The sequence below is a fragment of the Coturnix japonica genome, chromosome 10 (genome assembly GCF_054131305.1).
Source record: "Coturnix japonica strain WE chromosome 10, WE-NBRP24, whole genome shotgun sequence".
NCBI classification, from domain to species: domain Eukaryota; kingdom Metazoa; phylum Chordata; class Aves; order Galliformes; family Phasianidae; genus Coturnix; species Coturnix japonica.
The window spans coordinates 9079962-9102599 of NC_140672.1; the positions used below are offsets into that span (position 1 = coordinate 9079962).

Consider the following 22638-nt stretch of genomic DNA (forward strand, 5'->3'; position numbering starts at 1 on the left):
TCACAATAACTGCTGCACACCCAGTTGCTGTGACTTTTGCCCGATGGCTTAAATCCAGCAACGTCCTGTATTCATAGGCAACAGGTTCAGAGGTTATAAAGAACTACTCTGTAGCAGCCCAAAGGTAGCACACTAAGCAATGCCTGACATTAAAGTACATACAGTTTTGTTATGGCTCTTTGACACCCTTTGGGACAAAAGATATAAGAAATAAATTGCTGTCATAGCAGTACACACAGTCAGAATTGACACATGGCAACAAAAAAAAAGGGAAAGGCACGAACACTGGCCAAACCAGTTCATTATAAGTAACAGCCCCGAGCTGGGCTTTTGTTTCTGTAAGAAACCACATAATGGAAAGATAGACTTGATTCTGATTATTTCTGCTTACAGCAACAGAGACTTTTTCTTAACATTCTCCTTTTTATTTAGATTCCCAGTTGTATTAGTATTATGAGTTGGGAGGCTCAAAGCCACTGCCTCTGAACAGACTACATGCTTGATGAGATCCTGTGCTGCTCGAATCAGTCTAAAGATAGACAGAGAACTAGAACAGTTCAAGGGTGCCCTCACCTGCACATCACAGAAAGAGACAAATTACAGCTAATTCAGTTAGTGCAGTTCTTTGGTGCTCTTCACTTGAAAACTAGCACACACACAAAAACATGCAATGCATCACCCAGGCATGGAGGTCTTCCAAAGCAAGCTTTCTTCCCTGACATGTTTTGGAGGGGGTGGGGAACAGTCACCCCTCTGCTGCCTTCAGCAGTGAGCTTTCTACACTGAATGTTAATATATGTTTATAGTGAGACACTAAACAGGTCAACTAGAAAGAGGTTTGGGTATTCCTTGCAAATGGTTTAACCCACAGAGTATGGCCTGTCTTTCCAGCCTTGACTCCCCAGATATCTCAGCCTAAATCCAAGGAGCTTACCTTGAATCACCTAAAAAAGTTCAAATAAAATGTAACAGCCATAATCTCCTATAACTCTTGACTTCACTTTCAGGCTCTGCTTTACAGCTCTGCTACCACAAATATAATCCAGAACTGCTTTGCTTAACATTACATCCACTGGAGCATAGAATTCACCGTGAGCTCAAATGTGGTACTAGAGATTTCTGTGACAGAATAACATCTATAAGGGACTTGGATGAAAGACCACCACGTTTTTTTCCACGTCACTGGAGCAAGGATTTAAAACCCCAATCATGCTCTGTAGAAGTGACAGACGAGTGCAATAAACTTCATTAATACCCAAACCTCTTTTCCTGCTTCTTCTCATTTTTAAGTGGTATTAAAATAGTTTATGATTGTTCAGCTGCTCTGCACTTTACATCCTCTTATGTGTCATAACCATTTGGGGGATGACAGAAAAATAGACACTTTTTTTTAAATCTTTTTTTTTTTTTTTAATATAATTTAAAATTTTAATGTATATTTTAAATTACATTAAAAAAAAATACAAAAGCCTTTAAACTACCAGACAATGAATATGCAAAATGTTCCTCAAAGTTTACATTACTGTTATCATTGTTATCTACTGGTAGAAACGTCACAGACCAGAGATAGACCTGGGAAGCAAGTTTTGCTTTAGATGGTGCTCAGTGGGACCAGGTGCCCCTTAAATGGAGGATAGATTTTTTTTAATCAAAAGCTGAGCTTCTGAACATGTAGGGGAGAAAAATTAGAGATATGGGAGATAAAGAAACATTACCATCTGAGATGCCATGTGATATACATAGAAAGAACCCCTGTACTCACCCAGAACGTTGTCACTGCATAATAACTTTACAGGAGTAGGAGTAATAGGACTTCTTCAACTATAATAACTATACCTTAAGTACTTATCATTTTTGGAGACAAATCAAAGCGACCCAAAAGGTGGTTTAGGATCTAGACTGTATTGTCCACTACCACTTCCTCACTGTGCTCTACTTCCTCAAGCAAACAACGCAGAAGAGGCTCTATCGAATGTAATGGAATATTTAAGCACCTCGTACAGGGACACATCCACCTGTGGAATTTACAAGCCAGTTCTAACAGTACAAGGAAGAGTGGCTGAGCTCTGAACACAGCAAGATCTCTACAGCAACTTAATGCCAAAATAATCACTATTCCCATGCAATGAAGTATCACCGTGCTAATCTGAAGGTTCCTAACAGGATCACAACAAGCACCGAGCTGGGGTGTGTTCAAATACCAACTTCGTAGTTCTACAGTGCATACAGACACAAGGTCATCATTACTGAAGCCCCCTTTGCTGCCCATCTCACCCTCTTCTTTTTGTTTCATATTGTTTCCTCCAGCTCAAATTCTGGGCCAGATGACTTCAAAAAGCTCTTCATTTTTCTATCCCTTTAAGACTCCAACGCTTTACAGCATTAGAAGTGTGGCTGACTTTTTTTTCCCTGACTCCCAGCAGTGCTGTCTTTCAGGTCACAGGAGAGGTTTTGATTTCCCACTCTTTGTCATTCCAGCATCAACTTAATTTTCTGTTTTTCATTCTCTTGCTGCTTCCCTGGGACATGCAGCTGGTTTCAGAAATTAAGGTGACAATTTGCTCAAACTACTGGGGTAAAATTTGCCCGTGTAATTACCCTAATTGCATGTGCAATCATATGAACCATGTACACAGGTGAACTATTCAACCTCAGCTGGTCCTCTGTGGGTGCATTTTTGAACAAGCAATTTTGAAAATACAGGCTTCCAGATGAAGCTTATTTTTGTTGTTATGCCTCTTTGTCCCATTTTTTAAAACACCATTTTCCAATTGCCAGCCCATTTCTCCAACCCAAGGCAGTCACATATCTGCTCTCCTACCACTGTACTTTGCCAGCTGTTATTCAATTGAATCTGTTATTCAAATGAAACAGAGGGCAGGGAAGAGCGGAAAAGAAACACAGAAACAGAGATGTTAAAGAACAGTAGTAGCTAAAATACCGAGCTAACTAAACAGAGACATTTAAAAGCCAACACGCAGTAAGGCAGCTCTACCTTTGCATAACTAAGCTCCAAGTTTTTTTATTCATATGCTTTTAGAAAGAACTTCTGTGCATATATCACAAAAAATGATGTGTTTTAATACTTAAAAGGGACTGAATGGTCGTATAAAATTTGAAATGTCACTTGGAACTCCAGGGATGTCCAGTTTGCAGGGTGAAAGAAATACTGCTCGATTTATTACACAGTAATATATGAAGGTATATTATGAGAGACAATAATCTTCATTCCCAGGCAATTTCAGCTTTCCAGGTAGTGTGGATATTGCAGTAAAGTATTGGACATTCTTCATTGCATCTATAAAAGTGAAGTTTTTACAATTTCATTTTGTGGACTTTTTTCCCATCCCATGAATAACAACTCCAAGTCTGAATCTGTAGCTTCCAAAAGGCATTAACTTGGGTAAGATGAGTTGGTCTTGAGATAAGTGATCAAAACTAGCCCTTGCACTCATGACATGAGCTTCTACCCAGTACATTCAGCATTTATGTCGGTACTCCATGCCTACCACAACCAGGAATCAGATGCAAAATCCAAGTTCGTTAGTATCTGTGTGACATCTCATTGTAGTGTTTAACTATGGGGTGAACTGGGTTCAGGGTTTGCAGGTGCATCCTGACAATTTCAAGAAAGCATAAAGAAATCCCTCATCTTACAGCGTTCTCCAGTCCCTTCACTGATGATACTGAACCTCACAAATCTTCCCTGGGTGGCTGAAGAAGTCACGGCAGTGAGATTCTCCGCCCCATCCTAAGAAGAAACAGTGAAGGAAAGCAGTAACTACAAAAGCTTCCACCTCCATAAAGTACATCACGAGAAAATGGATTAGCCTTCACAACAGATCCATTAGCCAGCACCCCAGTATCCTCTTTGTTCTTGCCAATTCTAAAGCACGCTGTGCCAGTATTGGATCAGCTCCTAACAAGAGACAAGCTGGTCCTTGCCTGTCTGCACAGAGCCTAGCACAGGCACAATTGCTATGGGAATAATATATTACCAAATGGACTTAAATGAGCATAATAACAAACAAAAGATAATCATACACACTCAAACTAATGCAAATAAGAATATAATTCAATCAACTCATTAACTTTACTAAAAGCTAGCTTTGTACATCAGCCTCCTGGCTCTTAGAACTGTCAAAGGAGCGCAGACATCTGATTATGAACTCCCGTTGTCAGTCAGGAGACTAGACATGAATGCTGAACAAAAATAATTCCTTTCTGAGCCCACGGAACATCGTGTTCATATCTAATATTCATGCTACCTTGAAAATACAAGGTAGTAGCCATATAAAATGGAATAATTTCTGAGGCTTAAAGCTGAATTGTTTAGTAGTCCAAGACATTAATATCACTGAGCTCATATCAAGTAATCTTCAACTGCAGTGAAATTCCCAAGTGACCTTGACTAATCTGAACAGATTGGGTATGAAAGCATCGAGGGAGCTGCAGGCACCTCATGGGGGGAACCTTTACTGTTTCAGAGCAAACACTGTGCGTGCTTTTGGGACTGGAAGACCAAAGAAACAAGAGACAATGCATTTGGTCCCCCCTGTTCTTAAAATGACCATTAACTAATTCGTTTTTGTGGATGTTTAGACATGATACTGTTTTCTCCAAAGGCAAACAATAGTACAGCACTTCCATAGGATATTGACAAGCAAGAGAACAAGATCATAGACATTACATATTAAGAAACCCTTGGCCCTATCTATGCCAGACCTCCTCTGTGAGGTCTTTTTTGGTCTCTACCAAGGCATACAAACAGTGGCACAGCCCTCTGGGCAATTTACCAGAATCTAGCATTGTGTTGGCCTGTTATAATAACAGGCCTCTGGACTCTGGGACAAGCTCTTATAATTCAAGAGACTGAGCGTATTCTCCTGCCCGACCTCCTGAAAGCGCATGGAAAGTGCTGGAAAATAAAAGGAAAGGCAGCAAAGCACCCAAAGTCTCAGCTACTCAGCTTTCAGAAAACAGAAGCACCAAGCAATAAAACCAACTGCTGACATGAGACTGGTGCCGAGTCCCACAGACAACGATAGCAGACAGACTCCTATTTTAGAGACTTGACGAAACAATAAATTAGGTGAGGGTGTGTTAGAACAACAGCTGGTTGCTAATTAGTCGCAGCCCCCTCAGCAGGGTATCAATAAAGCAGCAAAGAACATCTCGAGTAAATTAAATTTTAAAAACCCCTACTGCAATCACTCCCCTGACAGACCCTTCCTTCATCTCCCTTCTCAGCTTTTTATTTATTGTAATTACTTTAGTAATAAGATTTGTTTCCTTGTTATTATATGTATTACTATGCAGGGCGGCAACAACAACAATAACAACAATAGCTAGGAAGAGTTATGTTGCTTATTTATCTCTGTGGCTGTTATTGGGCCACTGGGTGGATAGAGCAATGAGGAGGTGGGTGCCTGGGAAAAGCAGTAAATAGAAAAGAAAGCATATTCCTCAGGAGCAGAGACATATGGGGACATATTTACAAAGGAGGAAACACTGACAATGAGCGAATAGATCTAATAACTCAGGGGAGCCCAACAGCTCCAGCTGATAAAGGAAGGAATAAACAATACTGCATTAGAAGTGCTGTCAGGAGTCCTGGGGTGTAGCTGCGTGCCAACAGAGGTTTACCATAGGAGAGCCAAGGATGGACTGCCATGTTAGCACAGGGCAAAGGCTTTGTCTGAAATAGGGTCATCTCCCACAGCATACTGATGTACTGAGAAGAGTTTGGTGGAGGATCAGACTCTGGTTCTGGGTCCACCAAGGGAGAAGCTGCAAAGACTTAAAGAATCACATACCCATATTTTATCTTATGTTGTTCATGTACTAGCCAGATTTCATAGCATCATAGACTCATTAAGGTTGGAAAGACCATTTAGCCAAGCTATCAGCCCATCCCCACCATGCCCAGTGACATCCCTCAGCGCCACATCTCCACGGTTCCTGCACACCTCAAGGGACAGTGACTCCACCACCTCCCTGGGCAGCTGTTCCAACACACCACCATTCCTTCTAAAAAGAAATTTTGCCTAATATCCAACCTGAACCTACCCTGGTGCAAATTGAGGCCATTACCTCACATCCTATAGATCTAACCTTCCAAATCATGGGCTTCTGCTATAGGGAATCTGCTGAGACTATCAGGAACAATAAGGCTGCTTGCCTTGAAGAAGTATAAGTGGTCTTAGACCCTCTTCACTAGAACTAAAGAACAAGCACCCAAAATTCTCAGGACGGCCTGCTGAGAAGACCGTGATGGCCAACAAGAAGCACATTTTCACCAGTTATGCCTCACCACCAGTGCAAGATCACTGTCCTCTTTATGGGGACAGCTGAGGCAACACCAGAGGCAAGAGAGCAGCACTTAGATAAGAACCATCTACTGCACTCAAAGAAAGTTCACCCACAGTTCATAGCACTTCCCTGAGCCACATTCCAGATGCAGTACAAGCATTCCTCAGACATGGCATTTTCATCTGCTCTGAGGTCCCGAGTCAGCGCTTGCAAATAGACCACCTTATAACACAGAGCTCAGAGCACAGCCATTCTAAATGAGTAAGGACTGAATCTTATGCAAAAATGTTCTTCCACACGCATCTACCCAACTACCGTTGGCACTATCCTTAAAGAAATGCACGCATCACACATCAGCTAGTCTGGAGAGACCCCTTAAATTGTGCTTGCAAAGTGCATGGCATCCATTTAGATATGCAAGACTAGATTCTGAGAATTCAACTCCTCTTTAACCCTCTGATCAGAGAGAAGCAAACAAGAGAAGGGAAGGGAGAGTAGGAGGGATGTCTACAGCCACATGGCTTTGTGTGCCTCTACTTCAAGATTTAATCCTCAAGGATGCAGTTCTGGGTCATCAAGTGAGTCCTCAAGTGCGGCCCTTAGCTTGTTTGCTGTCTATGTCCAGCTCTGCCTCTGACTACGTGGAGAACAAAATGTCTCAGTGCAGGAGAGTGCACAATAATATAGGAGGAAATAGAAGTTATATACACAGATAATGCTTTTGGGTAGAAGAACTAGCTTGCTTCTGTTCTTCCTACAAGTATCCTTCAAAAAAAAAAGAAAAGAAAAAAAAAAAAGGCCCTTGTTTCAAAAAGTAAGTGGGAAACATTAATAGTTAATAGTTTCCCTTCTGAGAGCATGCAATAGAAATGTGTTCTGAAAGGGCTTTCAGAGGACGTTTCTATCTCTCCATTTCTGTAATTGTCAGAGTTAAAGCTTTTCTCTGCTGGATTCCAGGGCGCAATAAACAAAGCCCTGTAAGTAAAACAGGATGGAACAAACAGCCTGACTAAAGTGAGAGTGAATATCAATAAAGAGAAACAAACAAAAAACCCAGCTCACCTGCCTTACCTATAAGCAGCAGCAAAGCTTACTCAGCCTGTGTTGTGGGAAGGCAGGTGCAGAAGGGAACAGGGTGTTTTTAAACCAGATAAAGAATAGTCCATGGCTATAATCCAAAATGCAAATCAGGATTTCCTCTTCCTAACAGCTTCTATGGTTACCCCATGCCTTCGAAGAAGTCACACTGCTTCCAAAAAAATTAATCTTTCTTTACCAAAATAGACTCACCGGCTCCCATCTCCACTGATTGGTTCAATTCATTTACAAAAACACATCAAGTTCCTCTCATTGAAAAGCTTCTTTGATTCAACAGTAGGGAAAGGAAAGCGAGAAAAGGGCAGACAGAAGGGAAGAAAGAGGAAACATGAAAGGGAGTAAAGAAAAAGGAAGAAGGTGGCAATGGAGGAGAGAGACATGAACTTGGAAGAGAGAGATTGGGCAGTTCAAGACCTGTGGATGCTCATAATAGACAGTGCATGGGCAGTCTGAAGACGAAATATTCTTTAAAGCAAAAGCACTTATCTAGGAGTTCCACCTCTTGTTTGATCAATCATATCGCAAGGCCGAATCATTTTTAATTTAATACTTCTGGGAAGTGGGGGGGAAGCACTCATTAAACACGGGCACGGTTGGCAAGCACTGCGCGTTAGCATTTGGCACTATTTATTATTGCTGTTTATGGTGATATAAATTAGGTTATACTGATATAATTAATAACCCTAAATTCAGGGGTAATAAATAGCAATATTTATATGAAACTGCAGACTCTGAAGAAGTCCAGCCAAAAAAATCCCCACAAAATGCTGACTACCACGTTGTGACTGCTAACATACACATGGGAGCACCAGGTACGTGGGTGCAGAAGATATGCAGGTGTGAGCAGACACTGAGGAATGGCTGCATACACAAGCTGTTGACAGAAGGGTATGTAGCATGTGCACAGAGAAGACAGCCTAAAAGCAGGTCACAAGATGGTACACAACTGCATGGAGAAGTGTTGGTGCACAGGCAACTTGTTGCTCCACTGTGTGGTAATGAGCTTATGTGGAACAGTGTGAACAGCCAACAGTGCTGGGTATTTCTTTGTAACAGAACTGTTTGTGCTGTCATAAGCTTTTACAAGTTCCTTTCCTGACCCTGGTTTTAGTGGATGAATCAGAAGAACTAGATTGAAGAGAAAATGCTCCTGGTACACATATTTCACTCATTTCAAGCTGTGTGAAGGTTGTGGTGTGTCATTATTTCATCCTCCCAGGAAGAAAACTCAGGGGAAAGAAAAAAAAAGGAGGGGGGAAATGCTCAAGGTCACATACTTCATCAACAGCAGAGCCAGGAACAAAGCACGGGTCTCTCACTCACCCAGTATAACTCAGCAGTTTCCTAATCAAAGTGCTGTGCTCCTTCATGGATTCTCCACCGCTGTGTAGAATGGAATTCCTTCTCTAGCTTTCCTGTTAATCCGTGATTTAATTTAAAAAGACGATAAAGGGATGAGAGAAAACAGTCAGCTGAACACCAACCAATACCTTGGGTTTTCACAGAACAGCCTTCGCAAGATAATCAGCCTACAAGGACACTTTCCCTTTAGTAATTTAATGCCTGTCACTTTGGACCATCTTATAGCACCGTTCTTGGAGATTAAGACTACTTTTACTTGTAAAGAAGAAAAAAAACACACAAATAACTATATCAGGTCAGACCATACATCTATCAGAGGCAGCATCCCATTTCCAGCAGTGGTCAAACACTACTGTGTGACAACACACAGGATGCACTTAATAAAAAGTAGTGTCTAACATTAAAATATATAGCCACTACCAGATCAGCTGAAATTTATTTGACAAACCCTACATCTGACTGCTATTCAGGACAGAGCAAAGGCTGCCCAGGGAGGTGGAGTCACCATCCATTGGAGACCTTAAAGAAACATGGAGATGTGGTACTTCAGGACACGGTTTACTGGGCAATACTGGTTGTAGGCGGACGGTTGGACCAGATGACAGACTTCTTTTCCAACCTTAATGATTCCATGAGAACAGTCGCACAGAACACAACTGCTCATCAGTACTCTCTGGACTGAACAAACTCAAATTATATGTGATATTGGGTAGTGATTTTTATTTTTATGTGATGACAGCCTTACTCATACAGACATGCTTGCATCACCACTACCTTCATTTAGCATCAGCAACAGGACTCAACTCTCTCCATCACTGACAGACAGGAATAAATCCTCATAGTACTGACTGATGTGAAAGGGAGTGAAAGGGAAGGCTGTTTCCTAGCTCAGCCACACACAGTCAGAGCATAATCACATTACTGCCATCATATCTGTGACAGAGGAACATTCTCTGCATGCAACTTTCAGATCACATTAACCAAAGCAAATACCAAGGCCCTGATCGTCTTGTTGCTGCACAAGGCTCTCGAAGTGTGATTGCACGGTATCCTGCTGGGATGAGCACTCTTCCACTGAGCTGTGCCTGCAGCAGGGAGTCAGCTGGGGAAGGGGCACAGCTGGGCTGCTGGAAGAAATCCTTTGTAACCGTGCGATGGCATTCATCTTTGTGACGGGCAGGGAAGCATTATGCACACCCCAGCACACAGGACTGGGGAGGAGGGAGAGAGTGAGGAGCTTCAAAAGAACTGCCAACAGAAAAGAATTCAACCCTTTTTAAAATATAAAGATACCGAGGTAACGAGACTAGAGCAGGATTAATACCAGATAACAGAAGGATGGATGGGTAGTACAGAAGATGCACTTTCAAAGCATGAAGATTCGAAATGAGTGATGATTCAAAATAAACAGTGGATTTGACACATTCAGTCGTGATTGTAAATCTCAAGGCAAATAAGTGGCTTCCTGAAATGTGCTACAGAGACCTAAAAGTAAGTAGTATGGACCTGTTTACAGCTACTCAGTCAATAATGGCCTACAGACCCTTTTCCTGGAAAAAGAGCTTCCCTTTGTGGCAGTGATTTGAATGACAACAGAGTTTAATACAGCACTTAAACCTAGATGAAGTAGAACATTAATGGACAAAGAAACCTGCATGTGCTTCCACATGCAGCAAGGGACTAAAAGTCATCTCCAAAAAGCTGCCAATAAACTCTAGGCCAAGAAAAGAAGCTTTTCTTTCTGTGCAGGAACACCTCAGTCCACTGAAAAAGCACATGGGAAGAAGCAAGAGCAACAGAGCCATGGGAGGCCCCACAGCACAGCATTTAAATTGGAGCATGATGGAATGGTTCTCTCCCTTCCCCAGGCTTCATGCTTAGCTACAGAGCCATAGCCAAGTCCTTGGACCTCTGCTCCTATCCCACACCAAACTTTCCTACTCATCACCAGGTTGAACTACAGTGGAAGCTCCACACGTTCCTGTGTGATATGAGCTCAGACAGTACCCTTCATTCCAGGTGTCACCAAAAGCCACACTGTCCCTCCTGAGGACCCTTCCTCTGCTATGCTCACTCCTGACAGCTGGAGAAAAAAGGTCAGACATTCCCTCCAGCCCTCCATCTGCTGGAAACTTTAATTAAGCAGAGTGAAAGGAAAAACAGAAAGCCACAATCTTTCATTTTTGCTTCTGCTGTCTTGAAGAATCAAGGAAACATTTGGTGCCAGCAGAAGCTTCCAATACTCGGGGGCAGCATCCAGCTCCCCTGAACAGCCTAAACTACAACACACTCATGTCCTGGGGAGAACAGGAACACAAAAAACTATGCTCATAGTCGCAGACCAGAGGCTAAGAACACTCCAAGCTGCCCTCTGCTGAAGCCCAGACCACAACAGAAAGGAATTAGATTAGGACCAAATAAGCTCAAGATTTGCTTAAGGTCTTTACCCTGTTTCTTCAGCACCGGATCAGCACAACCTGACCTGAAACCAGATGAATGGTTGTAGTGATGATGTGGGTAGGAGCAATGTAAAGGCAGCTCTGAAGAATGCAAAAAGAAACTGGTATATTCATAAGCTCAGAAAGACTTGGAATCTCTTCAGAAGCATGTGGGAGGAAACAGAGTAAAGGAGATAGGAGAAGGAGGGAGTTTCATTATACGGAAACATTTCCATAAAGATACGAGCATTTAATAGATCCTTACATCTTTCCCCCATTCAGGTTATATAAAGCATTAATTAAAGCCAGTTATTCCCAGATATATCAGCTTGCAGATAAAGTTTGCCCTGCTGATTTGGCAGAATAGATAACTTTCCATTCAGCAAGTAAGATTCAGTTTGTCTGCTATCGCTAATACTTCACCCAGTCAGTTGGGACACCTTACGGCCCCACACAGTACAGAACCATGAATATCTGATGCACACGAGACAGCACACTGGGCTGTATCCAGGACTTACATTCTCCTTACAGGACTGATCACAGGATGAATAAAACACAAGGCAAAAGGCAACAGGAATTCTGGCCCAAAACACTGAAGACTAGGCCTGCTAAGTATACAGCAGTAAAGCCTGCAGGTAAACCCAGTGAAAATTCACAATAAGTATGTTACTACAACGCACTTGCCATTGATGACTCCATCAGGGTTGAGCATGGGGACAATCTTGAAAATGAAACATTTCCTCAGGAGATCAGCAATGGGATCACTGCTCACAAGGAACTCCAGGGTCCCCTTCATCACCCAGCTGGCGTTGCTTTCACCAGGATGAACACGGGCCATCAGAAAGACATAAGGACGACTGTCTGTAAAACAAAGCAAAGGCATGGAGATGTTATGCACAGAAGCTGCAGAGATACGATGCCAACTTTTTTTTTTAAGAGAGAATCTTACTAAACAGTTCATGGACAGAGCCTAATGAACCCCTGTTGCAAAGCAGACTAGCAATTTGGCAGAGAAAATTGTCTTGCTATCAGATACGTTATTTGCCATTCCCATGAAAAAGCACCCTCATTTGGCCTAGTTACACGTCTCCAAAAGCTCTCTGTATACACATGCTCAGAAGAGACCAAATTTGACAGCAGATTGTTTGAAAATCCCATCTGTGTTGAGCAAAATCCACAGATGGGCCAAGGGAAGAAGACAGAGGTAGACACCTGCCAAGCATAGAGAATAAAAGAAAAGGACAAAGCAATGATGTGTCTTAAAATTATCCTTCTGTGAATGTTCACAATCTCAGGCTGCTGTCACAAATCAACCTGACACATTTGCTTTAGTGGAAGCCACTATCTGACAGGGAATCACAACGATGCCATGATGTTTTTTGCAGCTCTGTCAGAGCACAGGCTCTCTAGTAAAGGGACAGAAAACAATCAAAGGTATCATCTGAGCATCCTTGTAAGCAAACGCTGATTTAGCAAGTTATGCTTCTATGTCCTCAGCTCCCAAAGCTGTACTAAAGTCCTTCAGTTTTCTAACAGCTTTACAAATCATTACTCAATTAATGTGAAACACAGAGGTGGAATCACAGAACCTTTTGAGTTGGAAAGGATCCTTAAAGGTCACTTGGTCCAACTCCTCTGCAAGGATGTAGACAGGTCTGGAAACAATCCCACATTCACCCCTTCCCATTCATAGGCATTTGATGGGCATGACCAGAGTCTCCACTCGAATTCATACAGAGCAATCATACTGTGGTCCAGTAAAGCAACCAGAACTCTGCTATTCAATAGCCGTGTACTAATCTTTATTTTTCCTTTATCATTCTTGCACCTTACCCTGAGATTAGTATATTTTCACTGCTGTGTATACATTAGTGCCCAAGGCGCTAATGGACTGTAAAAGATCCCTTCAGCCAATAGAGACATACTAGGAGTTCTGCTTACTTTTTATTACAAAAACATATATATATTAGAAAACAACCTCTATTCAGCTCCAGCTAGATGCTGTGCATTACAGTCTACCTTAGTAATGCTTTAAAACAGCAACAAGCAAAAACTACTTTTCACAAAGGCATCAGTTGCATTTTGCTATTTCCAAACATTTTCTTCTTTCTCCCATCATCATGATTTAGTGCTGTTTTGCAGGCTCATTGCTGAGCTAAACTTATGGGACTGTGTTGTTGTAGTTGAGAATGAGGCTCTTGAGGACTCCTAATGGACAACAGCTGTAAATAGCACAAAGCAAAATAAAACATGCTCCCTTGCAACTGATGAAAACGGCTTTAACTCCTGTCTCTTCTATACATTGGGAAAGCATGCAGCATGTTAATTGAGCGATTCTTTCTTCAGTTACTCTATGAGAAAACGAAACCACAAGAAAGGGTCTTCACATCTCAGAAATGGAAGGTTTGCCACAATTCAGCTAATTGAGGATACTGTGAGACTGGCAGAGATGTGAATTCTGCTCTCCTCAAGACTGATAAACCTCTGTCTAACATTCAACGTGACAAAAGCTTCTAGAGAGTCCTGATTTTAAACCCCAGGAAATAGTGGATCCATAGGATCCAGGTGGGGAAACATCTCTATTCCACTTAAAACTCCCTTTCTAAGCTTCACTCCCCTCCTGACAGGTATATTTGCAATGCCAAAATCACATCTCCGGGCACCAACTGGCCGGCAATAGTCAAGATTTCTGCACTTAGCTGAGCTGCTACACTTCATTCTTGATTCACTATGCCCCATAACAGCAGTGCTGATGAAGCCACCCCAGTGCTGCTGATCTGCTCTGGGACACACCTACTGTTCTGAAGTGTAATTTTGGTCCAGAGCCCCTTGATACCACCTTGTGCTACACTGCACCTCCTCAGGACACCGAGACACATGTTCTTCTATGTTTCCTTCAGGGCCCAGAACTGAGTTTGATGCTTCAAAATCCCCAAGTCAGTCCTTACACTGAATCCTCCCCAAGTCCTGGGGAAGCTGCCAGAAAGCTCAGGTTACCCATTTATCTCTGCAAAGCCCACATGACACGTAACCTTCACTGGGAATGTAAATAATAAAAAGAGTGAGCAGAGGAACCTTTTCGTGCTACATAAAGCCCCATCCAACAGATCTTGTCTCATTACTCTGTGCTACATTCTGACATGGCCAGGATATAACGTGCCACTAACAAAACCAGAGATGAGAGATTAAAGGCACTGATGCCTCTTGCAAAACATGGAGCAAAAACCCTTTGAGTAATAAATCTAACGTATCAACCACCTCCCACCTTCCCTTCTCTTTATTCATTTTAACTGTGGATATATGCATGAAAATAAGAGCTTTGTTCCTACAATACTGCTAACTTGTTGCTTAATCTCCTGCCTATTGCAGGGATCTTCCTCTTGATTTTATCTGATTTGGAAGTTAGAAATCATGACATCAGTTGGGGAAAGATCAATCTGAAATAAAAGAATGAAACCCCGTTAACAAATCAATGTCTCGCCTCATAAAAAGAGGCACAGAAGGGAAATGAAGTGCACTTCCAGATGCCCTGACATGGGTTAAAATTCTATGCATTGTCAAGCTGCTATTTGGGCCACAGCGTTTGAAAGGGAACAAGGTTTTGAAATGACACAAGACTGGGATTTCATTAGGAGTCAAAGGGAATCATAAAGAGCGTGTGACAAATTCAACCTAGATCCAGGTCTTGACTGGAATGATTCTGGCTGTGCCTCTGCATACCTCTCATCCTATCAGCCCCAAGCCAGAGCCCACAAAACATAGGCCTTCCCTCCACTCCCCCTTATTCCTAAATACAACATGACTTTATCATGAGAGCTGCACAGATCAAAGGTTCAAGTTTACCCCCTGGACATAAGAGATAAACAAAGAAAGCCAACATTCCCACCCAACTTCATTATGTGTGACCTCTACAGCATATTCTGAGAGTCAAATGATGTGTAAAAAAGAGCATCAAACGCAGTTCTGCTGCGTGTATCACGGCTGCATCCTGCCTTGGATACATCTGAACTGCCCAAGGCTGCCTAGTTAAACAAAGTCTGACAAAGACAGGATATGGTGTGATGTACATCAAATATATTCAAGGAGAAGGAAAAAAAAAAACAACTTCAAATACTGAGATCACAGAAAACTTGAGACTGCTCTGAGGCAGAACCTGTGTTGGTCACTTTCCTCCGCTCCCCACCCAAAATCTTTCCCCAAGTTGTCACATTTTCAGTTACTCCACGATGTAATACTATGCTCCTCCATTTACCCCACCTCCTCCTTATTTCCTGACCCTGCATTTGGCAAAATCCTACTCAAAGAGACACATCTTAATGCAGAGGCAGCTTACCTAGTCTGACAGGGCCCACTGCTGTTTTCCAGAATTATCAGAGAGATAACCCTCCCTTAAATACACTTACACGATATGCGTTATCAATGGTCCTCATGGCAAAGAAGTGAATGTTACAAATCACCTTGGTTAACTGCTTTCTACCATCAAAGCTGGGTGAAGGTATTCCAGGCTCCAAGTTGCTTGGAAACATCCCTTAGTGGATGAGTTTTATGAATTCACTCACCAATGAATCAGAATGATTAGAAATGACTGCAGAGACCAATACATGTACAAAGCATCCAGACATAGTACAGTTTAACATCCTACTAAAGATGGATATTCTCGTTATTCTTTTTCTGGGTTATTCCCCCAGCCCCTTAACTCCAAGAAATTAGAATGTCAGGTTCTATAAATCATTTTGGGGCAGATCCCAAAATCCCAAATTCTGAAGGCAGATGGAAATTCTACACACATTTGACTAATATTCCATATGATGCAACTAAAAAACAACCAAGTGAACTAATACCTGATGAAACAAAAGCATACCTATAGCGAAGGATAGGGAAACAAGTCTGCAAAGAATCCTCAATGATGAGAAGCCTCAATGCTTTACTTAGAATCCTCAATGCTTAGAACACTCAATGTTTAGATCCCGCAATGGCTTAGAACAATCAATGCATAGAATCCTCAATGCTTAGAATTCCAATGCTTAACAGAGAATCCTCAATGCTTAGAAACCTCAATGCTTAGAAACCTCAATGCTTAGAAACATCAATGCTTAGCATCCTCAATGCACAGCTTAGAATCCTCAATGCTTAGAAAACTCTATGCATAGAGTCCTTAATGCTTAGACACCCCAATGCTTAGCTTACTCAATGTTAAGCAACCTCAATGCTTAGCTTAGAATTCTCATTGCTTAGAATTCTCATTGCTTAGAAACCTCAATGCTTAGTTTAGAATCTTCAATGCTTAGAATCCTCAGTGCTTAGAATCGTCAATGCTTAGAATCCTCAATGCTTAGAGAGCTCATTGCTTTGCATTCTCAAAGCATAAAATCCTCAATGCTTAGCATCATCAATGCTTAAAAATCTCAATGCATAGAGTCCTTAATGCTTAGAAACCTCAATGCTTATCACCCTCACTGCGTAGCTTCGTATCCCCAATGCTTAGAATCCTCAGTGCCTAGAATCCTCAATGCTTAGCATCCTCAATGCTTAGCTCAGCATCCTCAATGATTAGAATCCTCAATGCTTAGAAACCTAAATGCTTAGAAACCTCAAAGCATAGAGTCCTTAGTGCTTAGAAACCTCAATGCATAGAGTCCTTAATGCTTAGAATCCTCAATGCTTAGAAACCTCGATGCTTAGAAACCTCAAAGCATAGAGTCCTCAGTGCTTAGAAACTTCAATGCTTAGAATCCTCAATGCTTTGCATCCTCAATGCTCAGCATCCTCAATGTTTAGCTTAGAAACCTCAATGCGCAGAATCCTCAATGCTTAGAATCCTCATTGGTTAAAATCCTCAATGCTGAGAAACCTTATTGCTTTGAAACCTCAATGCTTAGCACCCTTAAAGCTTAGAAACCTCAATGCATAGAGTCCTTAATGCTTAGAATGATCAATGCTTAGAATCCTCAATGCTTAAAGTTCTTAATGCTTAGAAACCTCAATGCTGAGAATCCTCAATGATGAGAATCCTCAGTGCTTAGCATCCTCAATGCTGAGAATCCTCATTGCTTAGCACCCTCAATGCTTAGCTTAGAATCCTCAATGCTCAGAATCTGAAATACTCAGAAACCTCAATGCATAGCATCCTCAATGCTAAGAATCCTCAAAGCATAGAATCCTCAATGCCTAGAAACCTCAATGCTTACCAACCGCAATGCTTAGCTTAAAGTCCTCAAAGCTTAGAACACTCAATGCTTAGAAACCTCAATCCTTAGCATCCTCAATGCATAAAATACTCAATGCATGGAGTCCTTAATGCGTAGAAACCTCAATGCTTAGTATCCTCAATGATTAGAAACCTCATAGCTTAGAGACCTTAATTTTTAGTAACCTAAATGCTTAGAAACCTCAGTGCTTTGCACTCTCAATGCTCAGCATCCTCAGTGCTTAGTTTAGAACCCTCAATGCATAAAATCCTCAATGCATAGAATCCTCATTGCTTAGAATCCTCAACACTGAGAAACCTCAATACTTAGAATCCTACATGCTTAGCTTAGAATCCTCAATGCTGGGAATCCTCAATGATTAGCATCCTCAATGCTTAGAATCCTCAATGCCTAGCTTAGAATCCTCAATGCTTAGAATCCTCAATGCTTAGAATCCTCAATGCTTAGCATCCTCAATGCTAAGAATCCTCAATGCCTAGAAACCTCAATGCTTACCAACCGCAATGCTTAGCTTGAAATCCTCAAACCTTAGAACACTCAATGCTTAGAAACCTCAATCCTTAGCATCCTCAATGCTTAGCTTAGATTCCTCGATGCTTAGAATCCACAATGCTTATAATACTCAAAGCTTAGAATCCTCAATGCTTAGCCTCCACAATGCATAAAAAACTCAATGCATAGAGTCCTTAATTTTTAGTAACCTCAATGCTTAGTATCCTCAATGATTAGAAACTTATAGCTTAGAGACCTTAATTTTTAGTAACCTCAATGCTTAGAAACCTCAACGCTTTGCACCCTCAATGCTCAGAATCCTCAGTGCTTAGTTTAGAACCCTAAATGCATAAAATCCTCAATGCATACAATCCTCATTGCTTAGAATCCTCAACACTGAGAAACCTCAATACTTAGAATACTCAATGCCAAGCTTAGAAACCTCAATGCTTGGAATCCTCGATGCTTAGAAACCTCATTGCTTAGAAACCTAAATGCTCAACGTAGAATCTTCAATGCTTAGAATCCTCAATGATAAGAGCCCTAAATGCTTAGAAACCTCAACGTGTTGCATCCTCACATCAGAGCTTAGAATCGTCAATACTTAGAATCCTCATTGCTTAGAATCCTCAATGCATAGCTTAGAATCCTGAATGCTTAGCATCCTCAACGCTTAGCATCCTCAATGCTTAGCTTAGAATCCTCAAAGCTCAGGATCCTCAATGCTTAAAAACCTCAATGCACAGAGTCCTTAATGCTTAGAAACCTCAATACTTAGCATCCTCAGAGCTTAGCTTAGAATCCTCACTGCATAGAAACCTCAACGCTTATAATCCTCAGTGCTTAGCATCCTCAATGCGTAGAATCCCCAATGCTTAGAAACCTCAATGCTTAGCATCCTCAAACCTTAGTATGCACTATGCTTAGCTTAGAATCCTCAATGCATAAAATCCTCAATGCTTAGCATCCTCCATGCACTGCTTAGAAACCTCAATGCCTAGAATCCTGATAGCTTAGAATCCTCAGCGCTGAGAAATTTTATTCCTTGGAAACCTCAATGCTTAGCATCCCTAATGCTTACAAACCTCAATGCATAGAGGCCTTAATGCTTAGAAACCTCAAAGATTAGAAAACTCAATGCTTGGCATAGAATCCTCAATGCTTACAAACCTCAATGCATAGAGACCTTAAAGCTTAGAGACCTCAATGCTTAGAGTACTTAATGCTTAGAATCCTCAATACATAGAATCCACAATGCTTAGCATCCTCATTGCTTAGCATCCTCAATGCATAGCTTAGAATCCTCAATGCTTAGAATCCTCAACGCGTAAAATCTTCAATGTGTAGAATGCTCATTTCTTAGAATCCTCAATGCTGAGAAACCTTATTGCTTAGAAACCTCGATGCTTAAAGTCTTAAATGCTTAGAATCCTCAATGCTTAGAATCCTCAATGCTTAGAATCCTCAATGCTTAGCATCCTCAATGCTTAGCTTAGAATCCTCAAAGCTCAGGATCCTCAATGCTTAGAAACCTCAATGCACAGAGTCCTTAATGCTTAGAAACCTCAATACTTAGCATCCTCAGTGCTTAGCTTAGAATCCTCACTGCTTAGAAACCTCAATGCTTAGAATCCTCAGTGCTTAGCATCCTCAATGCGTAGAATCCCCAGTGCTTAGAAACCTCAATGCTTAGCATCCTCAATCCTTAGTATGCTCTATGATTAGCTTAGAATCCTCAATGCTTACAAACCTCAATGCTGAGAAATTTTATTGTTTGAAACCTCATTGCTTAGAATCCTCAATGCTTACAAACCTCAATGCATAGAGGCCTTAATGCTTAGAAACCTCAAAGATTAGAAAACTCAATGCTTGGCTTAGAATCCTCAATGCTTAGAATCCTCAATGCTTAGAATCCTCCATGCATTGCTTAGAATCCTCAATAGTTAGAATCCTCAATATTTCGCATCCTCAATGCATAGCTTAGAAACCACAGTACTTAGAATCCTCAATGCTTAGCATCCTCAATGCTTAGAATCCTCAATGCTTAGCATCCTCAATGCTTAGCATCCTCATTGCTTAGTTTAGAATCCTCAAAGCTCAGAATCCTCGGTGCTCAGAAACCTCAATGCTTAGCATCCTCAATGCTTAGCAACCTCAATGCTTAGAATCGTCAATGCTTACAATCCTCAATGCTTAGAATCCTCACTGCTTAGAATCCTCAATGCTTAGCATCCTCAAAGCTTAGAATCCTCAAAGCTTATAATCCTCAATGCATAGAATCCTCAATGCTTAGCATTTTCAATGCTTAGCATCCTCAATGCTTAGTATCCTCATTGCTTAGAATCCTCAATGCTTAGAATCCTCAATGCTTAGAATCCTCAATGCTTAGAATCCTCAATGCCTAGCTTAGAATCCTCAATGCTTAGAATCCTCAATGCTTAGAATCCTCAATGCTTAGCATCCTCAATGCTTAGCATCCTCATTGCTTAGCATCCTCATAACTTAGCTTAGAATCCTCAAAGCTCAGAATCCTCACTGCTTTGGAACCTCAATGCTTAGCATCCTCCATGCATTGCTTAGAAACCTCAATACTTAGAATCCTCATTGCATAAAAATTTTATTGCTCTGAAACCTCAATGCTTAGCAACCCTAATGCTTACATACCTCAATGCATAGATGCCTTAATGTTTAGAAAAAAAGATTAGAAAACTCAATGCTAGGCTTAGAATCCTCAATGCTTAGAATCCTCAATGCTTAGCATCCTCAATGCTTAGCATCCTCAATGCTTAGAATCCTCAATGCTTAGAATCCTCCATGCATTGCTTAGAATCCTCAATAGTTAGAATCCTCAATGCTTCGCATCCTCAATGCTTAGCTTAGAAACCTCAATACTTAGAATCCTCAATGCTTAGCATCCTCATTACATAGATTAGAATCCTCAATGCTTAGAATCCTCAATGCTTAGCATCCTCAATGCTTAGCATCCTCAATGCTTAGCATCCTCATTGCTTAGCATCCTCATTGCTTAGCTCAGAATCCTCAAAGCTCAGAATCCTCACAGCTTAGGAACCACAATGCTTAGCATCCTCCATGCATTGTTTAGAAACCTCAATGCGCAGAATTCTCATTGCTTAGAAATTTTATTGCTCTGAAAGCTCAATGCTTCGCATCCCTAATGCTTACAAACCTCAATGCATAGAAGCCTTAATGTTTAGAAACTTCAAAGCTTAGAAAACTCAATGCTTGGCTTAGAATCCTCAATGCTTAGAATCCTCAATGCTTAGCATCCTCAATGCTTAGCATCCTCAATGCTTAGAATCGTCAATGCTTAGCATCCTCAATGCTTAGCATCCTCAATGCTTGGCATCCTCAGTGCTTGGCATCCTCAATGCTTAGAATCCTCAATGCTTAGAATCCTCAATGCTTAGAATCCTCAATGCTTAGAATCCTCTATGCCTAGCTTAGAATCCTCAATGCTTAGAATCCTCAATGCTTAGAATCCTCAATGCTTAGAATCCTCAATGCTTAGCATCCTCAATGCTTAGCATCCTCAATGCTTAGAATCCTCAATGCTTAGAATCCTCGATGCTTAGAATCCTCGATGCTTAGAATCCTCACTGCTTAGAATCCTCAATGCTTAGAATCCTCGATGCTTAGAACCCTCAATGCTTAGCATCCTCACTGCTTAGAATCCTCACTGCTTAGAATCCTCAATGCTTAGAATCCTCAATGCTTTGAAACCTCAATGCACAGAGTCCTTAATGCTTAGAAACCTCAACACTTAACATCCTCAGTGCTTAGCTTAGAATCCTCACTGCTTAGAAACCTCAATGCTTAGAATCCTCAGTGCTTAGCATCCTCAATGCTTACAAACCTCAATGCTGAGAAATTTTATTGTTTGAAACCTCATTGCTTAGAATCCTCAGTGCTTACAAACCTCAATGCATAGAGGCCTTAATGCTTAGAAACGTCAAAGATTAGAAAACTCAATGCTTGGCTTAGAATCCTCAATGCTTAGAATCCTCAATGCTTAGAATCCTCCATGCATTGCTTAGAATCCTCAATAGTTAGAATACTCAATGCTTCGCATCCTCAATGCTTAGAATCCTCAATGCTTAGAATCCTCCATGCATTGCTTAGAATCCTCAATAGTTAGAATACTCAATGCTTCGCATCCTCAATGCTTAGCTTAGAAACCTCAATACTTAGAATCCTCAGTGCTTAGCATCCTCAACGCGTAGAATCCCCAATGCTTAGAAACCTCAATGCTTAGCATCCTCAATCCTTAGTATGCTCTATGCTTAGCTTAGAATCCTCAATGCTTAGAATCCTCAATGCTTACAAACCTCAATGCTGAGAAATTTTATTGTTTGAAACCTCATTGCTAAGCATCCCAAATGCTTACAAACCTCAATGAATAGAGGCCTTAATGCTTAGAAACCTCAAAGATTAGAAAACTCAGTGCTTGGCTTAGAATTCTCAATGCTTAGAATCCTCAACGCTCAGCTTAAAATCCTCAGTGCTTAGAATCCTCAATGCTTAGAATCCTCAATGCTTAGAAACCTCAAAGCACAGAGTCCTTAATGCTTAGAAACATCAATACTTAGCATCCTCAGTGCTTAGCTTAGAATAGTCACTGCTTTGAAACCTCAATGCTTATAATCCTCAGTGCTTAGAATCCTTAATGCTTCGAATCCTCAATGCTTAAAACAGAATCCTCAATAGTT

General features: G+C 41.2%; 1 protein-coding gene across 1 annotated transcript in view; it reads right to left on the reverse strand.

Annotated features, from left to right (window-relative positions):
* The window catches only part of LOC146759253 (cytosolic carboxypeptidase 4-like), a 203896-nt gene that overhangs the window by 89028 nt on the left and 92230 nt on the right, over positions 1-22638 (reverse strand). Inside the window, exon 2 of the mRNA XM_085510194.1 lies at positions 11891-12071. Coding sequence (XP_085366320.1) covers positions 11891-12048 — 158 coding nt within the window. The 5' untranslated portion in view covers positions 12049-12071. The remainder of the gene's footprint in view (positions 1-11890; positions 12072-22638) is intronic.